The 20,157-nt window shown below is 43.9% G+C and overlaps 1 protein-coding gene across 3 annotated transcripts; it reads right to left on the minus strand.

Annotated features, from left to right (window-relative positions):
* Positions 1-5,488: 5,488 nt before the first annotated feature.
* ZBTB18 (zinc finger and BTB domain containing 18) lies at positions 5,489-14,357 on the minus strand. 3 transcript variants are annotated; one of them, XM_072732827.1, is made up of 3 exons: positions 11,691-13,640; positions 8,622-9,309; positions 5,489-8,509 (listed from the first exon to the last, which is right to left on the minus strand). In XM_072732827.1, the coding sequence occupies exons 1-3, from the start codon at positions 11,701-11,703 to the stop codon at positions 8,500-8,502; spliced, it is 711 nt and encodes a 236-aa protein (XP_072588928.1). In that variant the 5' UTR covers positions 11,704-13,640; the 3' UTR covers positions 5,489-8,499. The 3 variants fall into 3 exon arrangements, with proteins under 3 accessions (XP_072588928.1, XP_072588927.1, XP_025859193.1); XM_072732826.1 differs by lacking the exon at positions 11,691-13,640 and adding an exon at positions 14,217-14,357 and having other exon boundaries at positions 5,489-9,309; XM_026003408.2 differs by having other exon boundaries at positions 5,489-9,309.
* Between the last annotated feature and the right edge of the window lie 5,800 nt (positions 14,358-20,157).

Here is a 20,157-nt window from a genome sequence, read left to right on the forward strand (position 1 = left end):
CAATATAGGTCTTCAAATAATGGAGAATAATTGGACCATGAGATTATTTTCAAATTCTGGCCGTTAGATTTCTGCAGTTTGAATAACAAAATTAATTCGTTATTTCAAGAGCAACCAGTCCAGAATGCAAATTTTAAAATTCAGGATACAGATGTAAGCTTGGAATTGTGTTGGTTTGTAATGCCTAAAAGTTCTGTTATTTTTGGAGAGAGAGAAAAATATATATATATATATTATTAAATAAGAATAATAATATGAGGATTGATTGCCTTTGAGGGCGTTACTTGACTGACTTTTAAATAGAAACACTTCAATCATTAAAATCTTTCCATGCTGGTCAAGCCTACAGACTGCCTGTATTTTGACTCAAGTATTATTTTTACTGCAAGATAAGCACCTTTACAAAGCAAGTTGAACAAACGATGACAAACCCTCCCTCCCTCCCCCTTTTGCACATAAGTGATTCTAGTACCGCTCTGAGGCATCCCTCAAGTAAAATAACATATAAATAGAATGTGAGAAATCACCACATTTTCTAGACTCCACACTTAGTATGAAAAACAAAACTTCACTGTGCCCCAGCATACCCTCTACTTTTGTCTCCTCTTCACTTAAAGATTTCATCCTGTTCCATGTCATTTGTTGTACTAATTCCCCTGAAATAGGAAGTGGCCCCTTCATCCACATGCTCCAGCCTCCCCTCCCTGGAGATGCGTCCTTTGCTGGCGCAGACTGGCAAGTAGGGCCAATCTCAACTGTGGTTTTCATTTCAAGATTGTTGCCATTACTTCAAAATGGTAGAAATTCAGACACGAAACCAACTTGGTTGGAAGATGCATCGGTGCAAGGGTGTCAAAATCACCCCTTGCGTAAAATGTGCTCTTCTATTATTGATAAGAGGCCATGGGGGGGAACGGAGAGCAGACTATGTAAAGTATGAATTTTAGTTTGTGTCTCAACAGAAATAAGAACCTGAAGGGATATTCCACGTGCCCCCCTACCTTCAATTTCTTTTGGTTTATTCAGTTGCAAAATCTTAGGGATTTTGAAATCACAAACAAATGCTACACTAAGGGATTATGTATAATATCTAGACTTTGAATGTAAACTTGCACCATTCCTACACACACACACACACACACACACACACACCGCCCCGGGCCCATCCTTGAGAGGCTCTCTCTCTCTCAAAGGCAGTTAGTTATGGAAACAACTTTATAAATTTGCTCTTCTTGGGATATGGTTCTGGGCTCAGATTTCTTCAACTTGATGAGGACTTTAAATGACAGAGAAACAGTTTTAAAATAGAGGAAACAGATTTTTTTTTTTTACACTACGGACAAATAAATGGCACTGACTTCTATGGCTATGGCTCACAAGCAATACATACTTCTCTTAAGTGTTTTAATTATCCATTATTAGACCATTGTGCTTTTCTGAAAATTGTCCAAATAGACATCCTTAGGAAGCATTGTTGTCTCTCTAGTAAACATGAAACAGGCATTTCAGTACTACCAAACAGCTTGTTCATAGAATACATTTCCAAAGAGATGGTCTACAGAAAAGATAGAGGTATATTTTTAGTCTGCTTTTAAAAACAAAGGTAAGAGACTCACATGAAAAGACTACATGTTCTTCCTTTGACCAAAGATCATTTCAGAGCATTAGCCATACAAAAATGTATCTTTACTAATCCTCTCAAAGGTAAAGTACACACTGCATTGAGGACGATTCTTTAAATGAAGTGAATATATCCTTATTTACAAATATTTTAAGTAATACATATATTTTAATCACATAGGGTTAAGATGCATTCTTTTAAGCCCGGTCATATATCAAAGCTAGCACCAGCCTGGCACAGCACACAGAAATAAGCCTATGCCATTCTTTCAAGTGCAGTACTGTTCTCTATGCATTATGTACGGAAACAACAGATTTAATCTACCCTATAAATGCTTACTAATATTTGAATACATTTTCCATGCACCACTTCGTGTTAACTACAAATATACTTCTTAAAAACTTCAATATTTAGGCCAATATGACTTCTTAAATTCCTCGATAGCCAATATGAAACATGCAGACTGACATTTAATAAAAACGACTTGATTTAATGATTAACTACAGAGATTATGACAAACTGTAAATAAGTCATTTCCGTGAATGGACTCTCTATGGGTGTCACACGGCCTCTCAAAGCCACTCTAAATATCCTCACTGAAACTGTTACTCACTAATGCGCTACATTTTAAAGCCAAATTGGGTTTTCACTCTTCTCTTGCCAAAGGAACTAGAGAGAATGCTTCCTATAGCAAAATGCAAGCTCCACTGCAAACCCATTCCTAAAGATTAGAGAGGGAGAGAGCCTGAAAATTCAAGAAAAATTTCAGTTTTCAAGAAATTGTTTTGTAAAGTACCCTGCAAGCCAAGGAAAATACCGTGCTCACATAAACCCAGCAATTGTGATCAACAGTAAACTAGCAAATGTAAAAACAGAATCAGAAAAGTTAACTGGTAAATCCATCTCTCTCAAAAAAAAAAAAATCTGATTTCAAGTGCTTGAATATTTTAGGAAAAAGCTACTCTGTGAGCCAGAGTTATTTGGATAATTACCTGAACAATTTAGTGTAATAAGGCATTTGGGCTTAAGAGAGAAACTTTTTCAGCTACTGTTTCATTTTTATGACATCACCCTTTCTCGTTACAATGCTTTAAATTTAAAGAGTTCAGCTTCGTTAACAAGAAACTACAAAAATTGGTAATACTCGTTAAGAGGTCAGTTTGCAAAAATATCGAAAGTTTAATTTCTAAAATGTCTCTGAAAATAAATTACTATTTCTAACCTCCCAGCCCCAAGTGACATCAATAAGCTCTGATTGCTTTTGCTTAACCCTTCATGATATTAAGAAATCTAAGGAGTAGGGAGGCTGGAAACATGTTTCATTCTCATCTAACTGAACCGACTGGAAGTCCACAGATAGGTAGTTCTACATTTTAGACCAAAGGAGCACATACGAAGATATTTTGCCACATTTTGTAGGCAAAAGGTAGAAAAATGTTAACATAAGGGCCAAAATCTTGTCAGTGTAATAACCTTGGACTAGAGCCAAAATGAAACTCCTAAAAGCTATTTGCTGTAAAGAGACAATAATAAAACTATTGCGTTATTTTTTCAAATGGTATCATCTCTAGCATTTTAATGGCAAATGATTGTACTGAAAACGACTGAGCTCTTCTGTCCTGGATTTCAAAACTCACACTTACTCGATTCACTGTATTTATCAGCAATTTCAAGCATTGTATAACAGTTAGACAAAAACTTAGATTAAATCTAAAATTATCTGAGTTTCCTAACCAGAGGTATATAAAAGTTTCCTGGATCATATTAGAAATCCAAGAATGTTTGAAGCTTTACCGGAATGTAGTCATGCAATACAGGAAATTTTGAGATCTTAGGACTTTTTTCTGAATTCTTATCTGATACAAAGGGACTTGTAAAGTCTAATTTTTGTATACTTGTGTTTCATTGCTGAAACTTGTAAGAGTCAGGGATTTTTAAGTAGCATTACTTCGTGGGTAAAAGACTCAACTGTTTTCTTTGATGACAGTTCAAAACAAAAGATTTCCTTGAAAAATTAGTATTTTGGCCATTTTGCTGTGCACCATCATGTCATTTTAATACAGTGTTCACCTTTTCCTAGGCTTCCAATAACCCATTTACAGGTAATCATGACAAGTCTGTTAAAGAAAAATCTCAACTTGATTGACCTATTAATCTGATAACATAATTAACTAGAAAGGAAATCCAAAACCAGTATCCTTAACATTATATATACTTCTCGGATATTCCCTAGGGTAGAACTAGCACAATGCTGGACTCACACTGATCTAAGGCATAACTGATTATCTAAAAAAAACAGATGGTTTCAAAAGTAAATGAAATCACATAGTTAAAATACACTTAGACATCAGCCAGATGTCAAAGGGGGGGATCAATCTGAATGGTTTCCAACATGATTACATGACAAATTAATTTCCTTTTTCTTTGAAATGTAGTAAATGAACAAGTGATTCCTTCACTTCTCTTAACAAGTGTAGTGATTTGTGTACTTAATATTCCATTCGTTCTAGTTTTGCAAGGAATGTTTTAAGAAGTTATTTCTTCCAAGTCACATGTCAAAATACTATTCTTATAATCATATCCGGCTAAGTTTAGGACAATGCTCTTCATTTTAAATTAGATGCCAGTCAGTGAAACTAAATAACTCTCAACATCTTCAGACAACTTTTGAGGTACTCTGACCAGTTACCACAGGAACATGAGATCCACCCTCTCCACCCTGCCCCCACCTCCAGCCCTTTTTAAAAATAAGCCTGTTTTAACTGCTGAAGAAATAATTTCGTGGAGCCCTTTCACGTGAAACGTTTGGTTGGTTAAAACCAAGTGTGAGCTCCATGTGATAGAAATCCTGCTTGGACAACAACAGAAAAGGAAACACAGGGATTCCAAATAGTGAATTATTGATGGTGCTCTATGATCAAAAAAAAAAAAAAATCTTTTTAGATTCCCATCCCCAGCCACCCGGGAGCTTATGAGTGTGTTTTGAAGCCCTGGACCTCATTTCCCACTTCTTCTACAGAAGCTAAGAATGTTCACATTACTATTGGCCACGTAATATGAATGTATTTTGTTTGACGGTAGTCATGTAAAAGCGTATCTTTTAAGGCTGGAAGTCATGGGGCAGATGAGCATCAGGATTTTACAAAAGCGCACACACTGTCCAGCACATGTGTGTTCTCCCTGTCAATTCTGTCAATCGGCAGCGTTTCTCACCCTGACGCACCCAAGGAGCCCATCATTTAGTCTGGATGATAGCATTAGGGTCCAGAAGTCCTTGAGATTGCATTTGCAAAGTAAAAACTTTGTGAGAGTTACAAGTTGGGAACTTCTGAGCTCTCCCAGCAACGGAAAGGATGCATACAGCCAATCTTCAACAATCGAATGCCTGCTAATTTGATTGCCTAGAATTCCAGTCATTAGCCAAGCAATCTTCCGAATTAAGACATCCGGTCTCCTTCAATCTTCCACTTACCCCAGAACACAGAATAGGTCTGACCGGTCAACTTAGGACAAAATTACCCATGAAAATGACTTGGGGTGTACATATGAGGAGCTGGTGGCACAGCGTGTTAGGGAAAACCCCCACTGCCACCTGAAGTTCTGGAGGTTCATGGGTTTCTAGGGAATGAATAATCTTAACATTCTTGATCTAGGTGCTAGAAAACGGGTCACATTTTTAAAATGTGCGTTAGTATCTTAAATGATTGAGAGCCAAAATGTTTGCACATTTCCACCGGAGTGAGTTAAGGCATCCTAACAATTTCATAAGCCCGGGACAGGGTGGATATTGAAAATAACGACGCCCCGTACAATGCATACTGAAGATCCACGTAGTCCATAATCACAATGAAAATAACACACACGAGGTTCTCAGTTCATATAATTTATTGCAGTTAGCACACAGTTTAAAAATTCACCAACACACCAATAGTACAAAACTAAACAGCATTATAAGTTATTCCCCCCTCAGGAAAATAAAACATACTATGATTGTCAAAGCTAGATGTCAGTCTAAGGTTTAGAACAAAGGAAGAATGTGAAACTAATAAAAGGAAAAAGCAATCACTCACAATGACCACAAAAAAGAAAATCCAAAAGAAAGTCCGTTTTCTCAGACATTGATTGTCTCTTCTAAATTAATAAAAATTATTTTAACATAAACTGTATTTAAAAAAAAAACTAAAAACTCTTCAAGTAACTAAAAATAATGCTCCAAGGCCATTTTCACAGCTTTTTTTGTTTGTTTGTTTGCTTTAAATGCCATTACAGCCAAATTAACACACATTTGACCAAATATTTCCAAAACAGTCCAGCAACACACAATGGAGTTTTCCATTCAGTATCTTAAGCACAAAAATAGGCTATGTTTACAGTAGTTAAGGCGATCAAATTTTAAACAAAAGCAATTAAAAAAAAAAAAAGGGAAAAACAGCAAACGTTTTCCATGCTACTCCCATAGACCTTATTTGTAAGTGCAAGACAGGAAAACAAACACTGTGCAAAATGCTTTTGCCCTGCGTGTTGGTCATGAAAACCACACGTTGGGCTGCAGCCTCTGCTGCCCCGATACACAGAGTCCACTAACCCCCTTCCCCACCTAACCCACGTCAATCAAGGCAGTCCAGTCCTTTCAGCCCGGGGCTTTTTCAGTCCATAGAATCTTTTCATGAGTTTGGGGGGGGGGGGGGGAATGAAGGGGAGGGAGAGAGGGAGGGAGGGAGGGAGGGTGGGTAGGTGGGTGAGGGAGAAGGAAGAAAAAGAGAAGGGGAGCCCCCCAAAAAAAATCCCCCCCCCAAAAAAAAGAAAAGAAGAAGAGAGAGAATGACCTATTGTCAATTTGTGCAGTAGTTACTCTAAAAATGCTCAACTGGGTAAATGTGTACACCTAAACTTTTGAGCTGGCATGGGTTTTGTGCAATTAGAAGTTTGTTATAAATGCACACTGCACATGCAAATCTTTAAGCCGTTTGTAAACATTTATATTTTCCTTGTTATGTAGCGAAGTTATCAATTTGCAGCTTAAGTTTTTATTCAGCTTAACAGTTTCAACTTAAGGACAGTGGGAAAGTCAATTTAAATTATATAAAATAAAAATAAAAACAGTGCATTTACGTTCTTCATAACACCAGTTTTTTTCCCCAAACGGTGCTATTTTTTTTTCTAAGGAAATTAAATAATTTTAAACTCACTCGTTAAAGTTATACAATGCAAACAAAGACAAAAAATATATTGAAACTCATGCATTTCTGTAGCGTTAATATTTACTTTTCAAGACTCAACTAAGAGCATCAACACAACCTGTCAAGTTCTTTGACACCCCCCCCAGCCCGTGTAATCAGTTACAGTATACAAGAACAGTAATTCACATTTTTCAACACACAGTTCAACACTGCTGAAGCTGCAATATCCTTTTTCATCCCAAGCAAACCTTCACAAAGACAGCGTCCCAGTGATCCCAGTGTACTTTCAGAATTTCTCTCATTGGGAACCGTCAGAAAACCAGAAGTTGCCACAGAAAGTTTTAAGTCAACTGCTTGTTTAAAAATAGATAATCCAGCATTTCAGAAATTTTCCATTTGGGTCTAAAAGCATTCAGGTTTCCAACAGCCAGAAAAGATTCATGCAATTTGTGACATATAAAGAGGCTAAGAAAACTGGAGGGAATTTCTACTCTGAAAAGGAAAAAACAAAAACCCAAACAAAACCAAAACAAAACAAAAACACAAAACCAAAACAAAGTGGAAAGAGAGAGAGAGAGAGAGAGAGAGAGAGAGAGAGAGCGCTCAGAAGACAATGCAGTGTCGACAAAATTAAGCCCTGTGAAAGCATCTTGTGATAGGACGAGTTGTTTCCAAGGTTCTTATTGGCTTCCTTCCCCTACCCCCTCGAAAGAAAAAGCCCTCTCTAGTCTCCGACTTGCTCGAAAGTCTCTTTTACCAGAATGCTAAATTAGTGAGAGTCTCATGCTACTCTAAAGTGCAAAACCGAGTTAACACCCCGACGTTTTAGTTCCAGGAAACAAGGCTGCTTTTAGACCGTACCACAACTAGATAGAGATCTATGTATATATATGTATATATATATATTATTTATATATATATAAAATTATTTCCAGAGTTCTTGAGAGCTATCTTCTAAGGTCCAGTCTCTGACAGTGGGCAAGCTCAGGGCTTCGCTTTTGACAGACAAGGAGTTCACCAACTCACAGTGGAACTTGCGGATGTGTCTGTACAGGTCCCCGGACTGCGTGAACCTGCGCTCGCACCACTTGCAGGCGTGCGGCTTCTCGCGCGTGTGCACCACGGCGTGGCGGCTCAGGTTGTGCGAGTACTGGAAGCTCTTGCCGCACTGCGTGCACGTGTAGGGCTTCTCGCCCGAGTGAGTCCTCTCGTGGCGCTTGAGCGTGTACATGCACGAGAAAGTCTTGCCACACAGCGAGCAGGTGGGCACGTTGACGTCGGCGGCCGGCTTGCTGCGTAGCCCGTCCTGCTCGCGGAAGTGCGTGCTCAGGTGGATCTGCAGGATGTGTGGGCTGGGGAAGACCTTGTTGCACAGCGGGCACATGAAGATCTGGCCGGCCGGGCTCAGGATGTTGGACACGTAGGGCAGCAGGCTGCTCTCCATGCCGCCCTCCACCGGGCCGCGCTCAGCGTCCGGGGTCATCATCTCGTCGTCGCTGGCTTTGTCGTCGCGCTCGAGCTCCCTCAAGACCGAGTCCTCCCTCAGCGGAGCCAGGTGGGCCGGCTCATACTGTACCCTGGCGTTAGTGCTCACACTCTCTTTCACAGCGCTATGTTCCATGTCATAGTCATTAGTGCCAACCTCGCTCTCCTCACAGGAAGCCTCTTTCTCCACCTTCACCTGCACCAGGTTGCTTCTCAGCACGTCCTGTGAAGAGAAATAAGAGCTGTTCAGATTTTCAACTCCCGAAAGGCTGGACTTGACAGACAGGTCCAGCACACAGTCAACATCTGCCGAATCCCTCACGGAGGTGACAGACCTCTGGGACAAAGACTCTGTGGAGCTGCAGGGGCTGGCGACTGTTTTTCCAGCTGCTGTGGCGTGTGGCTCGGCCTCCCCGCCTGCCGGGGGGATGCCTGCCGAGTCGGAGGGCAAGCGCATCCACATGTTCCCGGGCTCGGCCGCCAAGTCCCTTTTGCTGGGCAGGAGGTTCAGTTTTTCGTCTTCGCCCTCGTCCTCGTCGCTGGGCAGATCGCCGGCCATGTGGCTGCTGCCGTCCGAGAGGCTCTCAACTTTGTCCGAGCAACTGGAGGCATCTTCCTCCTTCTTGGTGCTGTCTGCCTCCGTGGTGGCTTTCTCTTTCAGCTTCTTTTTGCACACTTTGACAATGTCATACATGTGGAGATAACTGGCAGCTGCTAGCACGTCTTCAATGGGCAAGTCTTTGAACTGGAGTTTCCCTTCATACATGAATTCAAGCAGGAGAGCGAAAGCCGGGGCTGTAACAATGTCGCTGTTCAGATGAACAATGTCTCTTTTGTCCAGCTGGTCCTTGTAAAAGAGGTGGAAATACATGCTGCATGAAGCCAGTACAGCTCGGTGCGCGCGGAACTGGGCATCTCCCACCAGAACAGTGCAGTCACAAAGGAAGCCCTGATGCCTCTGCTCGCTCAGACACTGCAGCAAATGTCTACTGTGGTCTGGAAACTCCATACTGTCTTCATAACCTGGGGAGAGAGAGAGTTCTCATGAGAGCCTGCTCAGGAACAACTTTCCAGTGCTTTAGCCCCGTGCAAAAAAAAAAAAAAAAAAAGATAGTGACAGTGATTCGGCTCTGGCCGCCCGAGGTACCAGTCCCTGAATTTTAATCAGGCTCTGACCCGGGGACTACCAGATGACTCGCACAAAACCTAAACGTGAGAAGGGGGAAAGAAAAAATAAAGTGCACTTTTCAAACTTGCTCGTCCCAGCCCAACAGTCCCTGACGCATCTCCACCTTCTTGGAACTTTCAGGCAAGTTTTAAAAGTCTTAATTTCAGTGCAGTCTCTCACCGAGATTAAGAATTGAGATCTCTTTCAGAAGAAGTGAACCTACTCATCAAATCATGTCCCACAAAACCTACAACACAGCTTTAATTTCAAAGGGAACAGCACATAGAACGGACAAAGAAAAGTCCCAAACACATTCTATAAGATTCACAAAACTTGTTCGACCGTCCTTTTTATTTTATTACTTTGGATACATGACTGCACTTAGCACAATTTTAACACACACACTGGCTGAATCAAGGAGGAAAAAAATGAAATCGCATAATTAGCCCAGAAATTAGCAAACAACTCACTTTTAAAGTCAGAGTGTTACAACAACAAAAGCCCTGTGTATAAAAACAGATGTTAATGCCTTAGGATTTGCAGGTAGAGCACACATGTACGAGATCAGAAAGAGCTACACCAACAGATGGAAAAGATCATCTTTACTATGAACAAATCCAAATATTTTTTAAATGAATTGAAGGAAAAAAACAGTAACATTTCTTTGTAAAATCTGTATATCCAGAATATTAGGAACCAGAAGGGCTTCTCTTAACTCTGCAAATTCTCATCTAAACTTTGATCCGGTGCAAAGCAAATGAATTCCATACTGAAATTATTTCAAACTTTTAAATGAAGGCATATCGTATTCAAATGAAACTCAAAAGCTGTACAGGTTCAACACCCCCCCCCCAAAAAAAAAGCCTTGCAAGAAAAAGAGAAACTATTTTTTTTTCTGACTCTGCCTTACCTCATTCAACAGAAAATACTTTGTTTCAATAAAACTTGATATATTTTGTTTTCCCACTAGCTTCTATTCTTTCAAATCTGCATTGCTGCCCTTGTTTTCTGGTGAAGGAGGGTGAAATGGAGGGAGAGGAAAGGCAAAGATGTACAAAGGGTCAAAATTCAACTCCTTTAAAAAAAAAAAAAAATCAAGAAAACGCGACTTCCCCTTTCCTGTGACCAGAAGCGAGGTTCCACACCGACCATCTCAGAGAGTGCATTTGGGGAACGGACACATAGCAATTTAATATTCCAGAAATTACCTCCCTTTTTCTCCACTTTGTCCAAGATGGACTAAACTTTCATCCTAGCCCCCAAATACCTTCCGCACGATGCCACCGCTAGAATAAACCAAGATTTACAATACAATCACTTTAAGTGCCCCACAGCTAACATCAATCCTAATCCTTGAGAGGGCTAAAAATAAAGATTGGAGGGCAGCTCACAAGGTAGCCGTGATCAAATTAGGAGGCTGGGAGGACAGAGAGGGCCGAAGAAGGAAGCTTATAAACATCTGATCCAGCTGACTGTGGCCATATGGCAGCTGCTGCCCAGATAAAGAGATTAAGAATAGAGGAGTGCGATTACAGCTGTCTGGCCAATTCAGGCAGCTCAAATCTACAAGTTCTAAATTAGTCGCTAACACAAAAACTCCTGCAAATAATTATTGTTATGCTGAAATAAAAGCTCTCTTAAATATATATTTGAAAGAGAAATGAGGAAACCAGTCAAACTATTCTCCTGGGGACAAAAGTTTTTTTTTTCCCCCTTTTTAAAAAACCTTCGGTTTCAAAGGCACTACAGCTGTATGTTTCAGCAGTGCTGCTGAATGTTTTGAAGAATAAAGTTTCACAGTGGAATTAATTACACAACAATCTAGCTTCTTAACTAGAATAATCTTCTCATATAAGTTTGAATGCTGGATTCCAGACAGTTTACTATTTCTCTCCCCCCTCTACCCCAGAAGCAAAAGGAATCTAAATGGCAGTGAACAACAACAAAAAGCATTTTAATCCCAAGTGATCTCAAAAAGCAACATCTCAAAGCCTTTCTTAACATTTCAAAACTTGAAATATTTCTGTGTATTAAAGTTATTTACTTGCTCGAGCAAAAGGGATAAAAATTAAAACTACACAAGCCCAAGACTTTCAACTCCAATAAGATGTTCATTTAATACTCGGTTTCATATATTATTCCTAAACTGGGTTAGAAAAGTAATGTGATTTTTTTAATTAAATCAACAAAACACCAAAACAGAAATATGCTCAATCTAATCTCTTGCTACTCCTACCTTTAGGACACATAAACCTGATTAAGTCCTTTCCTCTGGGTCTCGCTGGCTCCAGGTCTGTTACATCGGTGGAAAAAAAGCGGACTAAGAGAGACAGATGCAAAGTGGAGATGATGTTAGAGAGGAATAAGATACCTTCTCCACCACAGATCCGCACACACTAACTCCCTGTCTGTGTGTTAGAATAAAAGGCTGAGGGATGGCAGGCTGTCAGCTGCTCTGACATCATGTTCAGATGGAAATGCTACCTCCAGCTGTGCTCCTTTTAATGCCATATGCTACTCCTCTACACTCCTGCCACCAGCTTTTTCTTAGGAGAACTTTTCTCTTCTGTTAGTATAAACAAAATACTTCAAAGTCTCCCTTTTTTTCCAAACTTTCTAACAGAAAGAAATTGAAAAACTCAGCATATGGAGTTCTACTGTATTTATGGAATAGCAACACTTCTGTCTTAAGTTGGTGGACTGGCTCACATACTGACAGCACACTCAAGCCACGGTGCTATTCAGGAAATCCAGATTCACTTTTATTCAACTCCAACGTTTAGTTTCAAAGGCAGCTTAGGGATATTTTTAAACCAACCCAATTGACATCTCCAGTCCCATTTCAACATTATTACGGTACTTTCATTTTTTTTTTTTTTTCCGCCAAGATAATGGCATACATGTCTCAATGCTGGGAGACTATACATAACTATTACTACAGCCGGGTTCACCTTATTATTTCCCTCTTAATTTTAACTATTTATCTCCTACAACCTACTCAATAAAATTTCTCACATTGCCACTACATGCAAATTTCAACTCTCACTATCAACAAGGTGAAACTGCACTTTCTGAAATCCTGGAAAGTACTTCAGTTCAATGAGACAAATTAATAAACTGATACAACCTGCTAGGGCCGCTTAAAATGAACACTGCACCTGCATATCTGATCCGACTCTCCGCTCAGGGAAAAAAAAAAAAAAAAAAAAAAGCAGAACTTTGTCTTCCCCTTGATCTGTGTCCCATAACAATCTTTTTTTGGGTCACTCTGTAATGTTTCTTGATCACAAGAAAACCTTTCAGCTTTCAGTTAGAAGGAGGGGGGCAAGTCTAGTAAGTTTGGGAACTTTTCAGCTCGACTTTGTGGGTCTTTTTCTAATGGCTGATGAAATCATAACGTAACCCGGGCTGGGCTGCCCCGCGCCTGCAAGGTGCTGCGACATCTGTGAATGTCAACGCCATCCCCGCGCGCTCGGGAGGGTGCGGCGCAGCGAAGGCCCGAGGCGCGAGCGTCGCAGCCCTGCTGGTCACCGCCGGGTCCTGCCCCGAAAACCGCGGCGGAGTCACCCAGTAACAAAACCCAGCGCCTCCGTCCAGTCCTCCTCGCTTTGCCAAAGTCACAGACCTAACTTTCCCTAACTTCGCGGTGAATGACATGAGGACGGGCGCCTACTGCGGGAGGCACTCTTCGGGAGCTACATTCCTCCCCAGCCACACAACCTACTCTCCACAAACGCCCTCGCCCCATTCCAACGTATCAGACATTAATCACCCCATTTACCCAGTGGGGTGGGGGGTGAGTGACAGTTTAATGAGTCCCAAGCACCGCAATGGGCCAGCGACTCCCACCCCACAAATCAAGCCCTTCGCAGTCCTCTACCGCGGGGTCCAGGGGCGGACCGTGAGGCTGGGCTTCTGTTTCTCCCGAGGGTGGGGGCGAGGGCGCGGAGTGGGGCCGGGGGTGGGTGGGGTGGGGTGGGGTGGGGTGGGTAAGAAATGCAAATCCCCACGTAGTTCGCCGTGCATAAAACACACGGGGAAAGAGGAAGGTTAAACCACAGGGAAGGAGGTGGAGGGCGGAGAGCCGGTGCAGCAGGAAAACACCTTCCACAGCAGACGAGAAAACAGACCCGGGTCACGGCAACAACAAAAGAAAAGTCGTAAGAAGCAGCCCGCGGGAGGAGGGTGGCTGCTACCGCTTCCCCGACGCCGCGGCGCGCGAGCCCCCGGGGCCTCCCGGCAACTGCACCAGCCCGGGAGGGGGGGCCCCTCCCCCGCCGGCCCCCTCCCCCCCGGGCGCCACTGCAGCTGCACCGGTCCCCGGAGCCGCGGCCGTCCCGGGCGCCGCTGCAGCTGCGGCGGCTCCCAAGCCCCCCTCCCCCAGCCCGCCGCCCTCCGCACCCGGGAGGCGCCGCCGCAGCTGCACGGGCCGGGAGCCCGCCCCGCGCCGCAGCTGCACCGGCCGCGGGGAGGGGGGGCGGGGGGGCGCGGCGCGGAGCCGGCGAGCCCGCACCCCGCCCGACCCCGCAGCTGCGGCGGCCCCGTCCCCGCGCCCGGCCTCCCGCAGCTGCGCCGCCCCCCGCCGCCCCAGCCGCTCCGAGCACACAAACTAAACTCCACTCGCGGGGGCGCCCCCGGCCCGGCCCGCCCTCCGCCCGCCCCGGCCGGGCCCGGGCCGCACAGCTGGCGCCCCCCGCCCGCCAGGGGGGCCGGGCGCGGAGGGGGCGCCGGGTCAGGGGCCGGGGCGGGCGCCGGCACTCACACGGAGCGGCCCTAAGTCACCGCGTCCCCGCCGCCGCCGCCGCCGCCGCCGCCGCCGCCGCGTCCTCCGCCTCCTCCTCCTCTTCCTCCCGGCCGCCGCCGCCGCCGCCGCCGCCGGACTTGGTGGGCTTCCTCCTCCTCTGGCCCCCCTCCCTCCCGGCCCCCCCGCCCCCCAATCCCGGCTCCGTCGCCCGCTCCCCCCTGCCCCCTCCCTCCCTCCCACCCACCCCCGCTGGCAGCCGGAGGAGCGCGGCGGAGCGAAGAGGGCCCCACTCTCAACGGCTCCCCATGGCAGCAGCCCAGCGGCGGCCGCAGCCTGCCAGACACAGCGAGGGAGCGAGCGAGGGAGCGAGCGCGGAGCCGCCGGCCGGGGAGGGGGGGCGGGGAGGGGGGGCGGGCGGGGGAGGGGGAGGGGAGGGGGCGGGAGGACGCACCACGCACGCACGCGGCGGCGCCGGCCAGATGTTCCCCCCGCCCGGCCTCGGCCCGCCCCTCTCCTCCCCCTGCCTCCCTCCCTCCCGGCGTCGGGCCCCTGCGATTGACCGTAAGCGGCTGGACCGGCGCTCCCCGCCCGCCCCCAGCGCGCAGCCTCCTCCAATGGGAGGGCGGCCTCGCGGGAGGGCGGGGGGAGTGGCGGGCGACCGTCGGACTGACAGGAGGGCGCAGCCAATGGGCGAGGCGGGCCGGAGCTGCCGCTCGCGCGTGCCAATCGCGGGCAGGAGCTGCTGCGGTGGGCGGGGCCCGGGCGGGCGGGGGGCCGGTAGCGAGGCGGCGCGGGGCGGAGTCCTCGGGCGCAGCGGCGGTGGCGGCAGCGGCGCCCCTCTGGGTGACTTGGCCGTGAGAAAGTGAAAGGAGCCCGCAGGCGGCAGCGACAGCTGCGCTGGGAGGGGCCTGTCTCCGGGCTCCGGGGCCTCGCGCGCCCCGGGGGGGTGCGGCGCGACCTTCTCGGGGCGCACCGTGACCACCAGAAACACACTTTTAAAAGCGGTGGGGCCGGCGTGCGCCGAGTTGCGCAGGTATCCTCGGGAGGCAGGGCGCGGGGACGCGGGGGACGCGGCGCAGTCGTGGCCGCCCGAGCGCGGGGAGCGGAACCGAGCGGCGCCCGCGCTCCGTCCCGCCGCCCCCCGCCCCGCCCCCGCCCCCCGCCCCCCGGTGCAGGTCGGGGCGCCGCGGCCGCGGGCTCCGGGAGGCGAGTCCGGGCGTCGCTCCCCGGACGAGGTCTGGCTCCGGGAGGCACGCCTGCGGCCCCCGCGGCCCCGGGGCACTCGCCCTCTCACCAGCACACACTCCCAAGCGACTAAATTCTAGAGAACTCCGGTAAAATTGGTAGTTGTGGAAGCCGTAGCCGGATTCCTTAATTGGTACGTATCAAGCCACAGCGTTCAGCCACCGAGGGAAGATGTGAGACAGACCGCAGTGCCGCTGTCCCCTCCCTCCAGAGGAACTTTTATCTGATCCTGCCTCTTGGCTATGAAATTGGGTCCATCACGGCAACGGAGAAACGTGGAGACTTCTCAAGAAATTGCAAATCTTGTTGAGGCAGGGATGACAAAGTGGAGCAGCAAGTAAAAAGAAAAGAAAAAAAAAAAAAGGTTCAAGAATGTACAATAGCCAATTGCACAGTAAGGAAGTCAGTGCACTAGTAATTGTCACATGAAATGTGTTTATTCTTTGCTAACTGAACCGGGACTGGCAAGCCTGTTGCTAACCAACTTGCCAGGAGACCTTTCAACTGAGCAAAATGTGCTTTCACTTTGTTCCAGGTCAAATGGGTAAACTAAGTTGAGAGCATTGTGTGGGCAAATCAGACATGTTGAATTACTAATGAAGTCCAAACAGGAGCACGTAACATTCCTGGGGCTGAAATACAGTTGGGCTGTCCTGTTAGAAACAATCCGATGTTCTCTTTTCTGGGCTTTTTCACATGCCCTCGGGATGGATCACTGAGATCAAGGCCCTCCTGTGATAATTAGTTCCTTAGTTCATGAAACATACCGTTGTATGTATGCTTTTGGTGAATTCTAGATCTTTTAGTCTATTGGTAGAAGGCCCAATTTTCAGTTTGCTCTGTTTCCAGTTAGGGAAATTTGTAAATTTTCTTGATGGATGCAACATACTATTAAAAAAAAAAAAAATGTGAAAAGGAGCACATGCTTTGCCAACAAGTTGAGGAAGGAAAAAAGGAATAAAATGTTTGCATTCTCAGAGCTGTTCCTCACCTAAGAAAAGTTCAAAATAAGGAAAATAACAGATCTCTGGATGAACAGACATGAAGCAATTGTATCAGGATATTAATAAGTTCGTGAGAAAATTAGATCCTCCACGAAAAGTTTGGAAACTTAGCTCTGTGGCATAGAGAGCAAAATCACAGCTGTACCAAAAGGTTTAATTACCTAAGAGTAGAATAACAGCCCCGGAGATGAGCCAGGGGTCTGACACGTCGATGCCTCCGAAGTTGTGAGCATTGTTTCCTAGATGTGGCAGTCATTACTAGAATTCATTTTTGAGAGCTGAGTTGTGTAGCCAGAAAATATAGATTAAATGGATATTTAAGGAAGCAAGTATGTCATCCCTCAATTATGTAAAGGGTTTTATAAATTTATGAAAATGCATGGAATATTCATAAGTCGTCAGAATCAATAAAAACATTTCTGGAGTATTTATTGTGTTCAAGAAAGGCATTCTGATGGGATGTGAAAGATGACAGAAAAGCAAGAGACAGGTTCTCTCCTTCTTGGGGTTTAAATGGAGCTGGGAAAGAAATGGTGTGACTGTATAAAAATCTGGAACAACGGAGAGACTAAACAACAATATAATATGAATGTTAGAGCTAAATGTAATATTCAGTTGTTACAACCATCTTCCCCCTGGCCCCTGGTGAAGCTGTATTTTTTCTGCCCCATTTTTTACGTTAAGAAAATGTTTTACTCTCTGAATTTATTTGAAAGTGTCATAAACTTACTACAAAAATGATCCTTTTAATCATCTTTGGAAAATCATCAGCATACAAATTGTAAATAAAACAAGACTGATGTCAGAGGTGTCATGACACAGAACAATTACTATTTTTACTGAGTGCTCACTGGAACTGTGGAAAGTAAGAAGTCAGACCCAAATAGCCCCCAGGGTAAGCTCCTCAAAGTGGGGTCTGTTTACCTCTACCCAACAGGCTTAGCAAATTAACAAGATTAAAAAAAAAAAAAAAAGCTGCTTGACAGAGTTTGAAAGCCAGTATTTTTTTCCCTCTCCCACAGTGAGGAGAAATAAAGTGTAAAAAGTACAATCTCTAAACTATTAGAAAAATGTACCATTACTTTCTTCTGAAAAAATCCCAATCCTGTACAGTTAACAGTTAATGCATACTTTTCTAAGAGTCCTGAAATTTAAAATGACACGAGCCAATCTAACCGTTCATGGTTAGATTTCTCACCAGAGAACAAGTTTTATGTTTTAATAATACATGGATTTCAAACAATAACAATCTAACACTATAAAATGTTGACAGACCAAATAAAATTTAATTTGATGGGCAACTCCATAAAATGAATGAATGACTTTTAAATGGGAATCACAGGTCAAATCTCTGAAAAACTCAACATCTTTGTTAACACTTTGTGAGATAGGTCATGTCAAAAAAAGTTATCCCTGTAATTGTATGCTTTATAAACTTCATGTATAACTGGGGTCTTTTTTTCTTAAAAAGTCAGGGAGGCGAGCATTAAAAATAAAAGACCAGATATTCCAAAGTGCAATATTTTACATATAAGAACTATAAAATGTAACAAAATGTGGGTAGTGGTTAACCTGATTTTGAATCTAGAGAGAAAAAATATACTGAAGTGAAACGTGTTAAAGCTTCTTTTAAGCCCAGACTCTTTCAATGTCATAGCACACATGAAATTCTATTAACTTGTTTAGATTCTCTCTCTCTCTCTCCCATTCTCTCTGGCTTTCAGAAATGAACAGGTTGAAATGGCCTAAAGGTAAAAAGAGACACAGAATCACAGCTGAGACAATAGTTTTTAAAAAAGTAGGTGAACAAACTGGAACACACACTACAATAATGACGTGAACAGGGAGCATATTTCCCCAAAGCATGGTTTTTAAAAAATGTGTATGTTTATAATTCTGCAAAACATGTTATATACTAAATCATTCTCTGGGTTATAAATTCTGTAATACTCGAATCTATTTCTTAAATTCCTCAACTATGATAAGCCATAAATAAGAGAGAATTCATCCTGATTCTCAGACCTGACGACAGAAATAATGTTATCATAAACTCTTGATGAAAGATCCTTAGCAGATTTATACAGGGCGCTGGGGACCCATACACCCCCTACACTGAAAGCAGAAAGAGCCTACACCAGTAATTCAACCCTGTTTGAGGGTTAAGGGGAGAAAAGGAGCAAAAGATACAGTCTTCCAGTGCTTTTATGTGACCATCATAAATCCAGAGACAGCATAATGGGTGAAGGAGGCTGATAGATTAGGCTGGGTTGACACCAAGACTAGCCAACCACACCTCTAATTTTCTGTCTCTCTCCCCACTGCCCACCTCTACTCTTCCTAAACAAAATAAATTGGGATGGACAAGTCTACTGCCCTTGAAAAATCACACAGAAACTCCAACACCCAGATGTTGAAATTGTCCTGTTGCTGTGGAGGCTGCATTAATTCGGATCAGTAGAAGATGCATTCATTTAATCAGTGGAGTTTTTTTAGATTTAATTTTTAAAAATTAATCTGATGAAACATATCACTTTTCCAGATGAATAGACTCTATAGCAGAAAGATCTGATATGAACCTATGATATTTATGCCCCATTTTTTAATAACGTAAATCTTTGAGTTCTGTTTGTCCTAAAATTCTGTAAAATATATAGTCAATAGGGGTAGTTTGTTTTGTTCAAAATGAAAGAATAAAATTTCTAAATATGTAAATGCTAATATTCTTAATTATATTCAGTTGCTTAAATTGGGGCTTGTAGAAATTCAGTGCAAATGAACTTAGCTAGAAAAGCTGAAGAGAATTAGGTTTCCAGTAGGTGTTGTCGCTGTGCACCTACTAGGTGCCAAGTGTTGTGCTTCCGACCAAAAGAAACATCTGCCTGTCCACATTTCACTGCAGGAAGAAGTTTTTCCTGCCTTTTATGTTTGTTCCACCCTGCAATGCAGTACTTTCTTGGACTTTAAGTGGGCAGAAAGGAAAATGATGCATCCCAAAATTATTTACTGAGAACTTACACAATACATTAGAGAAATGTAGAGCTCCCTTTCATGGTTCTCGTCAAATTTCCACCGTGTGCTAGGTGCCAGCAATACACGAGGCAAGATCATCCCTCCCTTCAGGACTTCATTATGTATAAATGTCATTGTGAACACACTAGACAAAGAGACAACATTTCACTTTTTGTGCAGTGGCTAAGAAATGCATACTGATCCTAACTATTGTAATGATATAAAACTGTCTTAATAAAAATCTTTTCTTACACAGAAATTCTATACATTTAATGCAAAAGTCTTGATACATACCAAATTCAAACTATTCCTGGTAATAAGAGCAGACAGAAGGTAAAATCTCACTCCAGAAATTTACTTCGCCCTTAGCGATAACATGCAACTCAGGAAGTTACTTCCCTCACAAAGAACTAGCATTTATGCTTAAGACTAAAATGATTATTTTTAAAGTACTCATTTTACAATGCAAATGTGTATCTAAATTAAACTCAGTAAAAATAAGCATTTTAAATTGAAGCTGCAGTAATGACTTTACGGGAGACAATAGGAAAAGTGGTTCTTGAATATGAACTCAGAGAAAACAGGCTTCAAATTTCTTCTATGTGTCGGGAAGCTTTTGTTCCCTGGCTCTGTACCTTTAATGTATTGGCACGTGTTTAAGTGAGAACCCATTGCTCTGAAGTTGTTTTTATAAAACTGAG

Source organism: Vulpes vulpes, chromosome 13 (assembly GCF_048418805.1).
Source record: "Vulpes vulpes isolate BD-2025 chromosome 13, VulVul3, whole genome shotgun sequence".
NCBI classification, from domain to species: Eukaryota; Metazoa; Chordata; class Mammalia; order Carnivora; family Canidae; genus Vulpes; species Vulpes vulpes.